The following is a 12826-nucleotide window of genomic DNA, read 5'->3' on the forward strand; positions in this document are numbered from 1 at the left end:
ATATATATGTGTAGTATACTCACGAAATGTGTTTTTTATTTGAGGGATGAGATTTGATTCATAGTGCTGTCTTATACAAATAGGAAACCTTATTGATTATCTCCGAATAAATAAATGTATATAGAAGAAAAGTATATTTAAGGGACAATTTGGTAGAAAAACAAATAAACATAAAAACAATTATATTAAATCAGAATCTATACTGTAGCACAAAGCTGATCAACCAAAACGCAATATAAAAATGTTGAAGGATAGTTTTGTAATTAAATCAAACATAAACGGAAAAGGATTAGGTGTTAATTAGTATTCAATTGGGCATTAGCTCACATTCATATAACTTCAAGAATTGGTCTACCAAAATTGATGCAATTTGACTCATTTTTTGGCGTATTAGTTAAATCATTAAATATAATAGTCGTTACCTCACAAATTTAAGAATATTTAAAGATTAGCATAATTGCTGAGGTGATTGACCACCAAATTTAGTTCATCCTTCTAGTATTAAATTATAAATACGTCATCGTTTTCGGTTCGTTATCCATTTAATTCATATACTTTGCTTGTTGTCTTTAAATTGGTTGCCCCAACTTCCCACCCAAAATTAAATAATTTATTTTTGTGATTTCATGGTGATGTATTCGTAATTTTGGCATTTTCTTTTTCTTGGTTTATACGAAATAGTAATGAAAAAGGACGAATTAGTGGATTATATTTTTTCGAATAAATAAATACTTGCAACCCATAATCTTGATTACAAAGATGCTCGTGACATTTAAATTTGTCATCTTCTCCTTATCAGAATGATATAAATTGAGAATCGTTATCTTCGATAAAAAAAAATGAAAAATGTGAAATGTTACTTCCATATCTAGCAATATTTTATTGGAGTATTTTATTTCAACTGCTAAAGTTTGACCAAAAGCAAATGAAACTTAACAAGAAACCAAACCCTCACCGACAGTCTACTCTACGAATATGTTAGGCTATTGGTCTTCATTTCATTCTATAAAATTATCAATATTATCTATCAAGAGATAAATATTCGAGTAACTCCCATTGATTATCAATATTTCTCTATTAAATTCACTTTCAAAGATATCCTTGAAATTAAATTCTCAAGAATGAAGGATGAAAAATAAGACCAAACACCATCCCTTTCAATCACCTACATAGTTATTCATTTTCCATCTTTTTCTTATTTTTTATATTAATTGCAAATCAAGAAATAGGAAATGATGTAAGCTTCAAGAATGCATATGTTAAACATATGCATCCCAATTTCCAAGTAGTTGCACTTTCATACCTGCTTTTTTACAATCTTTATGAGTGTTCATTCAAATCCACATTTCAAATCAAGAATTTGGTAGATGAGATGTCAAAGAAAAACAGTGCAAGATCACTTTTTTTGTAATCAGAGAGGGAAAAGAAATAGGCATTCATATAAGTAATTCATAGTAGTACATATTTACAATATAAACAAAAGGGGCCAAAAATCACAATTCCACCCACTCCATCTTTTGCTGGATGTTTACAAAGCCATATTCAACCACCATTGATAAAAGCATCACACCACCAAATTACACCACAATAAACATAGTTTGCTTTCCTAGACATTAAAATGACACTTAAATCTGCTTGAGATGGAAACCATGGGGTTACTTAGGTTTAGGGCATTTATTTTATCAGCCACTTAAAGAACCTAATCCCACTCCGGTTTCAACGTCCTTCCTTCGAAAAGACTTCCTTCGATGTTCCTTCTTCTGCAACAAGCCAACAACAAACAAAAGAGGTCTGATCAGATTGTGGATTCACATTTCTATCAAGACCAAGCTTAAGAGAACACATCTAACTGTTTCAACAATGGGGTATCTTTTGACAGCTCCAAGTTAAGTATAGTTCAAAAAGCTTGATAGAGCATATCAAAATGGATGAAGGAATCATATAAAGTTCTCCGAAATACTATCAACTAAAGTTTCTATAAACCTCCTCTACATGGAACCGTTCCACGAAAAGAATCTAAATTCCATTCAGTTCAGTTCAGTTCTAAACTTTGGAATGAAACCAAACACATACTTACATTGCATCCTACTTAAAACAAGATCAATATCACCTAATTCAGACTACTTCAATCTGAACTATCACCACATTACATCAAAAACCAACAACGATCGACTAAATAAGGCCGATAAACTATCACAATTCTCAACAATCAACACCAAAAACGACAATCAGAGACAGCTATATACATCAGACCATATTATCAAAATACAGAGTTAAACCATCCAAGAACTAGCCAAATCAAACATGTTGAGATACTAACTCAAAGCAGAAAACGATTTCAGCAAATAGAGAAAGCATCTAACTCACCGAAGGCAAAGTGATTAGTCCTTGAAGAGAACCTCATCCGCCATATCCATCAGAGGCTCCAAGCAATCCGGCGAGAATTTCCTCGCGAACATATGTGAATAGCTCAAATTCGACTCCCTGAGAGTGTGAATTAGATCAGCCGACAACTCGGGAGGGTGATAAGTGTGGGGATGGCCATTGTGGCTATCCGTCCAATTAACCCTCGTCAGTGTATAGTGGCTGCAGCCATTTGGATCCTGCATTGACAAAAGCGTGGGAAAATAATGCTCTTCTGGATAACAACACTCCACATTCAAGCAAGGGAGCTTGAACTTCCGCCACAGCTCCCTGTCCTTGATCACCATCAGCGCGTGCTTTCGCGTGAGCACGAAAAACTGCGATCCGACGCGGAATTGATCGAAATTGACCTCGGGGAGCATCACACTCCGTCCCCTAGCGTTGTACCGATCCCATAGATTCGATTCGTTGTCGAGAATCTCAATGTAGCTCGAGAACTCCAAGTTCCGCGACAACCTGCCCAAATCGAAGAGGAAATTGTAGAGGTAGTTGAACGAGTGGAGCGGGACGCAGTGCTGCGAGATCAGGGCGAAGTAGGCGTTGGACGGATCGTCGAGCATCGCCGTGGCGAGGAGGCGGCGCGCGGCGGAGATGAGAGTCGGCGAGGATCGCTGGGTTCGCTTGGAGGGGATGAGCCTGTCCTTGAATACGCCTTCGAAGGGGGCGATTTTGACCAAGGGGTCGGCGTGGATGTAGATGTTGTAGTGCTTGCGAGTGGCATTGGAGAAGAATCGCTCCCAGAGTAGGGCGAAATGGAGGTCGGAGTTGGTGAGGAAGAGGAAGGCGATTTTAGGGCGGCGGAGGCCGGCGGAGAGGTGCGATCTGGCGGCGGGGAGGCGGCGGGAGAAATTGGCGGAGTCCATGGCGATGGCCTTGTGGAAGAGGGAGAGGTCGTCGAGCTCGTCCGGGGCGGAGATGGAGATTTGGCGCGGCGGCAGGATTCGAGGAGCGAGGAAGAAGAAGAGGACTGGTAGAGAGAGGAGGAGGATTAGGGCGGGGACCAGCGGCGATGAAGTTGTGGAAATCGCCATTTGCTGCCGATGAATTTCCTCTCCTCTTCAGTTTGAGTGTGTGTTTTGGAGGTTTGATTTGAGATTTATGAGGTTTATCGGAGAGATAAGTGAGATTTCATGGCGATGGAGGTGGCGCGCTAGGGTTCCGATGCGGTGGTTTTGGGTGGTTTTGAGATTTGTGAAGCGAACTCAAAGTTTTAGAGAGAGAGAGAAAGAGAGAGAGTGTGAAGGGCTGCGGAAGTCGGATATGACGGAGAGAGTTAACGCCGTTATGTAGATATCGCTTTTTCTTTTACGATTTTCTTTTTCTTTATCGATCACTTTCACTTAATTTATTCCTTTGTTTATATTTGACTAATTGAAGTGGATTCAGAAATGTAGTGGTGTAGATTGAATAATCTTTTGTTTTTTTTCACAACTTTCAAGTGTCAACATTCCATTGTTGCATCTCAACAATTTATATACATATTTACATTTATTTACCTAAACATATTTTTTTATCGAACAATATTCAATACAAGTGACATGCATAAAATCACTTTATATTAATAATTTAGGATCAAGTAAAATCACTTTATATATTGTACAATACAAATAGTGTTGAAATGAAGCATTGGTTACAAATCATGTACTGTACAAAATAGGTGTTGAGTTCAGGCATTTCATTCTTAGCCCTCGCAACTTCAACCATTGGAGGCTTTAGCAGTTTAGCTACGAACGAACCTTTTTCGTGGCGGCTTGCGTTCCAATAATGTGTGTTTTTGTGCCTGATGAAAGTGGATGTAGGAGTTAGGCTGGTTAGTCGACACGGGCTAGTGGCTGAGCTTTGAGGACTTGACATCGTTGCTTCTGGAGCCCCCGGGTTTCTGAGGAGTACGAGGACTTTGAATCCGGGGGCTGTTGACAGCAGTTTGCGCGAGAAGCCTAGCTCCATGCACTGGCCCTGTTTCAGTAGATTGTGGATAAGCAAGTGTGTGACAAGTTCCTATCTCAAATTGGGAAACCAATATGAAGAAGACCTTTACCAGGCAGAGACAATCGCTTCTTGTCTTGAAAATCCGAAAGGCTGGAACGCTCTCTAGGAGTACTGAAAGATCTAGAACCAAGACCTGGTCTCGAGGGAGCTGAGTTTTTTACAGGTGTTCTGGGACTCCTACTTGAAACAAGTGAGATGGGAGTGTCCAGCCCAGCAGCTAACCTCCTCGCTGAAGGACTTTTCGCAATGGTGATGTTGAAACGAGGCATGGATTTTCCGTTGCCAGTACTTGACAATGGCTTTCTCTCTGTCAATGGAGATGTTGGTGCATCCACTAGAGCAAACCGTTCGCTTGTAGGACTCTTCATTCCATTTCTAAGACTAGTGTCATCTAAGAAGTTTGTTTCCCATGGGCGAACAGACATCCACCTCTCCAACCATTTCCAGACCCACTCAGTTTTCACTGTGGGGACACCAGTAGGTGTTGCCTCTTGCTCCTCCTTGTGCTGCTGTTGTTGCTGTTGCTGCGGCTGCGGCTGCTGCCTTATCCCGGCCTGCCACTGCACAATAAAGATTTTTTCCATGTGAAACATATTCATCATCACAAAATTGTTAAGCTGTTTCTCATTCGAGGTAAATAGGCGTTTACCTGACGAGCCAAAGCATATGCTCTTGCTTTTTCGCGCTTAGCAGCAGCCTCCTGCCTTTTCCGCCACCTTGCTCGGATTTCAGCAGGAGAGCCAGCCTTGTCACACCACCCATTCTGGGTGCACGGTAAAGACTAGAGCAGGCGAAAGCACATCATGTAAGATATTGTGTAACTCAGAAGATACAACAACGAAGTAGTAAGGCTTACTCCAGGTTTTTTAGCTGGAGCCTCGACTTCAAGCTGTTGCATTAGCTTCTTTTGTACTGATTGATTCTCTAATGTAGAGCCGGCATGCTTTGCTCGGGAATGGGCCTGAACCTTTACTAAAGCTTGAATACAGCGTAGGGCAATGGAAGTTTGCCTTTTCAGAGTATGACCATTCACTAGAGCTTGAAGCCTCGTCAGTCCTTTTACAGCACGAAAGGCTCGCCTAGTCTGATGTATGACATGGCATGAAAGCATAGTTTATTTTGCCCATTCTTAGTAAACAAACATCAGAAAATGCATCAGTTGTATACCCTGAATCCTCTATAAACAGCTTGGATGCATACGGCAGCCCATTCTTCTTTCATACGCAGTCGAGTTTTAGTTTCGTTTTGCCCCTGAAACGAAGAAGAAAGCAGAACATGTATAACTAAGGATATCTCTCCAAAGGCCTTATGCTGCAATGTACAAAACAGTTTAACAAATTCAATGAAAACTATATACCACATAACCTCTAACGGCGTTTTGGAAACATATGTTTGCCCAGTCCTCCTGCATATTCTGGTCCTCCTCGAAATTAGATGCATCGAGATCTGACATGAAGTTTGCATCTTCCACTTCTGATGAGCTGGAATGTGGACTAACTGGATCAGTATCTGGCTCGAACATGTCTCTCACATCCGGTGTTGCCCATCCTTCTGTTCCATCATCTTCAAGCTGATCAGCTGCAGTTTGGTCCTCGGGTGAGTTTGGTGAATCCGGAGCTGATGTGAAGTTTCCTTCCTTGGCATATGCACCCATCCATTCCTCTCTCCAATCCTCCCGAGGTTGCTGCTGAGCTGCATCTTGCTGCACGCGCCGATCCTCTGAGAGTCGAGCTGCATTTTTCTCCTGATGTGAAGTGGAAGGCCGACCGGAATGCTCCATCTCCCACTGCCAGTTTGCATCTTCAAAATCTGTTTCCACATTCTCTTTCAACTCACTCCCAAATCTGCCTTTCTCAGGCTCAACAGAGGGCTTGCGTTTGTTGATCTTGCTAGCATTTCCAGAAATCTACACACATTGAAATGATTATAAGATCTGTGATCTTCATCTATATTTGGATCAACAACAAATCGAAGACAGTTCATAAGGAAACCTGATCTGAGTATCAAACTTCCAAAGAAAAATAAGAATTGCAATACACAATACACGATACAACACAAGGAGATTAGAAATCAGAAAATGTCACCAACATTTTCCTCCTCGGAAGATGCTATTTTCTCTGATTTCTTCAAACCAAGCAATTTATTGATCCATCTCCTCGGAGCACCCATCTTGCCAGAGCTGCAGCAGAAAAATTAGAAAAAAATAAATCATAATTTGGCACAATATTTCAACAATTCCTCTTCACATATCATTGTAGCAGATTAAATTGAAAGCATTCTATCGATTAAGCATATGCCTCAACACGAAATGAAGGTTTATTCGTGCATAATCACCATCAAATTCGCAGAATTCAACCGCATAATGTGATCGTCGCAGTGAATTTCAGCTCAAATACTCGATCAACGAGACGATTTATGCAATAGTTATGAACACACTACATTAAATACCTATTTTTACCAATGCAGCATGCAATTCCGCAACCAATAACAAAAATTACTGGCGATTCGAGTGTGGATTTCAGCTCAAGTTCAAATTGAAATTACTGATGACATATTTTATTTTTAAATTTCCTTCATACGCGTAAAAACAATGAAATATTACACGATTAAATAATAAAATTACCTGCAGTGAAAATACGTGATTTAATCCATGCAACATCAACTTCGTCAGAAGAATTTCTGGAGATATTGAAAATTTTATGAATTTGATGACAAACGCACACGTTAATTTCCCAGAAACAATGTGAAAAAGGGGAAAGATTGCATGCGTCTGCGATATGAAGAGTGTAAAAGCATAATTCAGCAGTAAAAAAATCCAATATAAAAATGTGGTCAAGAGCATGTGTAGGTGTTTGTACTTTATAAATACCACCAATTTAAATTAGGTTGAAAATTGCCTTGTATTTTCAATATATTAATTCAGATTTATTGCATTAAATTACTTAAAAATTGAGGCTTGGTTTCTTTTTTAGTTCATCTATTTTATGTTATTAAGATATAAAAACTGTTTTTAATAGTTAAATGTGTAAATAAAAAAAAAACATGAACTAAACAATAAAGATCATGAACTTTAACCACCATAACAGATTATGCTATCTACGGACTCCACCTGTTTGTACTGCAAAGGTTTACTAAGTATTGACAACGATGAGGTAAAGGGTGAAGACGATTATTCTAGAAGTTCAAGACGTTTTTTGATTTGGACGTGGAGGACCTTTCCACTAACGAAAAAACTCATTTGAGGATGAGGATTCGTGGTTGAAACTCTCTTACAATACATAGAAGTCGAAACCGATGAAGGAGGAGCTAAAACAAATATTAGACAATATTTTTTTTTTAAAATTTTTTTTGAGTTTTATATATTTAAAATTCGACTAATCTAAACGACGGCGTCTAAGATACATCAATTGAATTAATATTCACAAATCAAAAATTAAAATACCGTCATATAGTATATATCATCGAAAGATAGTCATCTTTTAAATCTTTACATATGTTTCGAATTTTATATTACACGAACACGTTTTTATTGTTAGAAGTTAATATAAAAAGCGCGTTTTCATCAATATGCAGAGAACAATCTAGAAGAGAAATCTGGACCCTCCTTCCATAATCAACGGCCAATAATTAATCCAACAAAAATTGAAAAAAGAAAAGAACAAGGTAGAGAATTCGAGATTCTTCACCCATCGAAGGAAACTAACTTTGCCTAGTCCAACGGCCAGGATCGCTCGATCGCTCCATCGCCACCGTCAGTGAATTCCCTATTAAATTCGGCCATTGTTTCCCCCACAATCGCAAGACTGCTGTTTCTCTCGCTTCCTCTCTCTCTCAAAGCTCTCGATCGCTTGTGAAAGTTTGTAAATTAGTGATCGACTCTCGATTGAGGAGTTAATTCCGAGTAATTGAATATGTTTGGGAGAGGCGCGCCGAAAAAGAGCGACAATTCGAGGTATTATGAGGTTCTCGGGGTGCCTAAGACGGTGTCGCCGGAGGATTTGAAGAAGGCGTATAAGAAAGCTGCGATTAAGAACCATCCTGATAAGGGCGGTGATCCTGAGAAGGTATTGTTGATTGATTGTTTGTGTTTTTGGAGTGTGCGAGGATTTACACCCAGTGTTGTTTAGCTCGATCTGTGCTGATTCCTTTGTCTGAGTGATTTATGTTATTGGCAATTATTGATTGATATGGTTTATTGGTGATCATGAGAAAGTATTGTTGATTTATTTTGTGTGTTTTGGAGTGGGCGGTGAGTTCACCGAGTGGTTTTTTTAGCTCGATCTGTGGTTAATTCTTTCGTTAATTGGTTTATTAATTGGTTTTTATGTTGTTGGGCATCAATTTAGGGTTTTTGGATTATAATCGATGGATAATTGAATATGTTGTTGGATTTTTCTGGTGAATTGAATTGAAGGCTGATGTTTTGGCCTTTTGTTGCAATGGTTTCTGGATTTTATGAAATCATTCAGAAGTTTCTCCTTCTTTGACTAAAATGTTGAACGTGAATTAGGTATTTTGATGACAAATATTCGGTTTTTAGAAGTTTGATCGACTTATTGATAGCTAAATGTAGTGAAACAAGCTATTTGCTGAATTGTGTGCATTGCTTGAGTGATCATGTATGAGATAACATCATTAATTGCTCTAATTACCCGTTCATTGATGTGTATGTTAATTGTTAATTGTTGTGAGTATGAAATTGCTGCATTAATAGGATGATAAATTTTAAGAATGGGAAGTTTTCTAGCCTTGTTGATGCTTAGTTTGATTGGAGGACTGAAATTATGGTATGTGATGCAGTTCAAGGAGCTTGCTCATGCTTATGAGGTGTTAAGTGATCCCGAGAAACGTGAAATCTATGACCAGTACGGTGAGGATGCACTCAAAGAAGGAATGGGTGGAGGAGGCGGCATGCACGATCCATTTGATATATTCTCCTCATTCTTTGGCGGGAGCCCATTTGGAGGTGAGCAATGTGGGCCGAGTGCTTGTTTTCAAGCTTCCTATTGTATTCTTGACTGATTTGTTATGTCTCTTTAACCAGGTGGTGGTAGCAGTAGAGGAAGAAGGCAAAGAAGGGGAGAAGATGTAGTGCATCCATTGAAGGTGTCTCTTGAGGAGCTCTATCTCGGGACAACGAAGAAGCTCTCTCTGTCACGCAATGTTATTTGTTCCAAGTGTAGTGGGTATGTTTTTGCGTGCTTTGATGGTGTTAATTTCAGGGTGACCTGCTTTGCTTTATACATGAATATTGTGGCTAACATGGTTTGATGGGACCTTGTATGACAGTAAGGGATCGAAATCAGGAGCTTCCATGAAATGCTCAGGCTGTCAAGGAAGTGGTATGAAGGTCTCCATCAGGCAACTTGGCCCTGGCATGATTCAGCAGATGCAGCACCCGTGCAACGACTGCAAAGGTACGGGAGAAACCATCAGTGATAAAGATCGGTGCAGCCAGTGCAAGGGTGAGAAGGTTGTCCAGGAGAAGAAAGTCTTGGAAGTCCATGTTGAGAAGGGAATGCAGAACGGACAGAAGATCACTTTCCCAGGAGAAGCTGATGAGGCGGTATGTATGATGGTTATATCTTGATTGTGATCTCGTGTTGTGTTGGCATTGAGACGTTCCTGACATGATATGATGTGTTTACTTATGCAGCCTGATACTGTGACCGGAGATATAGTCTTCGTGCTCCAACAGAAGGAGCATCCCAAGTTCAAGAGAAAGAGTGATGACCTCTTCACCGAGCACTCACTATCCCTTACTGAGGCCCTCTGTGGGTTTCAGTTTATCCTGTCTCACCTAGATGGCAGACAGCTCCTCATCAAGTCCCACCCAGGAGAAGTTGTGAAGCCTAGTAAGTGTTTACATCCGTTTTCTCGGTTTATAGTTTAGTTTCGCGATGATTATATCCAACGTGTCAGGATTTACTAATACACTGACTTGTTACAGATTCATACAAGGCGATCAACGACGAAGGAATGCCAATGTACCAGAGGCCCTTCATGAAGGGCAAGCTCTACATCCATTTCAACGTCGATTTCCCAGAATCCCTCGCGCCAGACCAGGTAGCTGCCTTGGAGAAGATCCTCCCTGCAAGGCCGCAGTCCCAGCTGACTGACATGGAGATTGATGAGTGCGAGGAGACAACTCTCCACGATGTCAACATTGAGGAGGAAGCCCGGAGGAGGGCTGCAGCCCAGCACCAGGAGGCGTATGATGAGGATGATGAGGACATGCACGGTGGGGGCCAGAGGGTTCAATGCGCCCAGCAGTGATGGGAGGGCCTGAAACATGAGAAGTTGTTTGGGTTGTGAAAGTTACTGCCTTTTTTTTGTTGAACCATACTTTCTGTCATAATGCAACAAATTATTCCTTCAATGAAGACTTTGCTGCTAGTTTTGTTTGTATTTCATCTATTGTTTGTTTAAACCGTTTTCTTCTACTCTATTAATCTGTTAAGTTGTCAGATATTCTATTTTTAGATATATATTCATCAAATGTGCAGAATCCATCATATATATTCATCAAATGTGCAGAATCCATCAAACCAAAAGTCACAACGACAAATCAAATCCATCAAATGTGCAGAATCTAACAACAAAACTAGACACGCTCAAGCAACAAAACTAAACTTCGCTCAATGCCGAGTCCACTGGATCGACGCTTTGGGCGTTCGGCTGGTCTCCTGGACTGACGCTTTGGGCGTCCGGCCTCGTCCTTGAGCTAGCATCTTCGCCGGTCTCTTCTGGAACCGGCGGCACCTCCACATCTTCTTCTTCAACAGCGATCTCTACCTCCGCATCCTCTGGTGGCGTGTCACTGATGAGATGTGGAGGCATAGCGTCCGGCTGGTCTCCTGGACTGACGCTTTGGGCGTCCGGCTTCGTCCCTGAGTTAGCATCTTCGCCGGTCTCTTCTAGAACCGGCGGCACCTCCACATCTTCCTCTTCAAGTGTGATCTCTACCTCCACATCTTCTTCAATCGTAATCTCTACCTCCACATCCTCTGGTGGCGTGTCACTGATGAGATGTGGAGGCATAGAGACCGACTGATGGGACGTGGAGGCATCCGCAGGCCCCTCACACCGTATTTCAACTATCTCATCACTATGTACAACCTCGGTACAAGTGGGCGGTGTGGGTGACCCTTGGGACGTGGAGGCGCCCGTTGACCTCTCTGCCATGGCCGTGGGGATGTCCACTGGAGGCTCTTCAGGCATTGTTGTCTTGTATTTTGATCCCACTGTTGTCTTGTATTTTGATCCCACCTGCAGATTAATTAACAACCCCATTAGTTAAAGATATGCAGTAGTAGCATTAGTTACAAAAAGAAAGGTGATCACAAAACCTGAGTAACAAGGGCAGAGTGTTGTAACTGCCTAGGACTTGTACTATCACCCTGCATCAAATTCATTGAACATGTTATTTAAATTCATAGCAGGGAAGAGTGTTAATAATATTTTGGATAATGGGTAAATTCTAATAACCAGTGTACACTTACGCTACTACAAGCCTGATTATAAACAAGTGTCATACGGTACAAGAGCACAGTTATGGATTCCATATTGCCACTACAAAAATATGAAATGTTATTATTTCAATTAAATAATTTGCTGTGAGAAAATTAAAAAATATAATTAATTATGAGAAGATTACTTACTAGGACCCATACAGAGAAGGATATATTAAAGGTGTTCTGTCATGGAAACAAGAAATTAAAGTTAATTATAGATAACTAATTCAATTAAGTGTTAATCAACCTCTAATAATTATGTATTAATTAAGAAACTTGAAGCTATATTTACCGTAAACAGGATTAAATGGAGAAATCTCAGCACTGAGCTGGGGACGATTGAACCAGAAGAGATGGTTGATTGTAGAAGAGTCAAGATGGCCTGGAGCCATTTTTGCCACTATGGTTTCTACTTTTGCTCCCACGATCAGCATTCCCTACATTATTATAAACATAATACTAATATTAGTACTTGTCATCATTTCTATTCCTAAAATAGAAAATTGTTTTTGAGAAAATTAATAAGATACTCACAATTAGAGGTAGAAATGGGAAACTCGGCCATATGAAGAAACGCCCTCCTATAACAATTAGTAACTAGATTAGCTAATGATATAGTACTACTCAATTAAGTCATAAATCATCATTAAACTTACCAAGTAGATTACCAAACATGAACATGACCACCAGCATATACATGATTGGGCTGTTTACGAATGAATAAAATATTATTAGTGAAAAATTCAATTGAAAATTGATTATGTATTTTTTAATGGTGAGTAATTAGATTTACTTAGACTTACTTTATACCGATGAGAGCTTTGAAATCATTTTCAAGTGCTTGTTGAACATGCTTTCGATAATTAGCCGAGTCATCTGTTGCCTGCCACAATCATATT

The 12826-nt window shown here is 40.1% G+C and overlaps 3 protein-coding genes across 3 annotated transcripts; 1 reads left to right on the forward strand and 2 right to left on the reverse strand.

Moving 5' to 3' along the window:
* Positions 1–1420: 1420 nt before the first annotated feature.
* LOC125190202 (Core-2/I-branching beta-1,6-N-acetylglucosaminyltransferase family protein) lies at positions 1421–3682 on the reverse strand. Its single transcript, XM_048087427.2, has 2 exons — positions 2368–3682; positions 1421–1760 (listed from the first exon to the last, which is right to left on the reverse strand). Exon 1 carries the CDS (start codon positions 3453–3455, stop codon positions 2382–2384), a length of 1074 nt encoding a protein of 357 aa, XP_047943384.1. The 5' UTR covers positions 3456–3682; the 3' UTR covers positions 1421–1760; positions 2368–2381.
* Positions 3683–3963: 281 nt separating this feature from the next.
* On the reverse strand, positions 3964–7225 carry LOC125190905 (uncharacterized). Its single transcript, XM_048088326.2, has 8 exons — positions 7037–7225; positions 6502–6592; positions 5771–6319; positions 5581–5664; positions 5270–5497; positions 5063–5194; positions 4463–4973; positions 3964–4380 (listed from the first exon to the last, which is right to left on the reverse strand). Exons 2-8 carry the CDS (start codon positions 6580–6582, stop codon positions 4250–4252), a joined length of 1716 nt encoding a protein of 571 aa, XP_047944283.1. The 5' UTR covers positions 6583–6592; positions 7037–7225; the 3' UTR covers positions 3964–4249.
* Positions 7226–8198: 973 nt separating this feature from the next.
* LOC125187930 (dnaJ protein homolog 2) lies at positions 8199–10821 on the forward strand. The gene is made up of 6 exons (XM_048084605.2): positions 8199–8477; positions 9214–9379; positions 9458–9599; positions 9703–9979; positions 10070–10268; positions 10364–10821. The coding sequence occupies exons 1-6, from the start codon at positions 8325–8327 to the stop codon at positions 10687–10689; spliced, it is 1263 nt and encodes a 420-aa protein (XP_047940562.1). The 5' UTR covers positions 8199–8324; the 3' UTR covers positions 10690–10821.
* Positions 10822–12826: the final 2005 nt, after the last annotated feature.

The sequence above is a fragment of the Salvia hispanica genome, chromosome 5, assembly GCF_029641045.1.
Source record: "Salvia hispanica isolate PSC_SH4W2 chromosome 5, Shi_PSC_v1, whole genome shotgun sequence".
NCBI lineage: Eukaryota > Viridiplantae > Streptophyta > Magnoliopsida > Lamiales > Lamiaceae > Salvia > Salvia hispanica.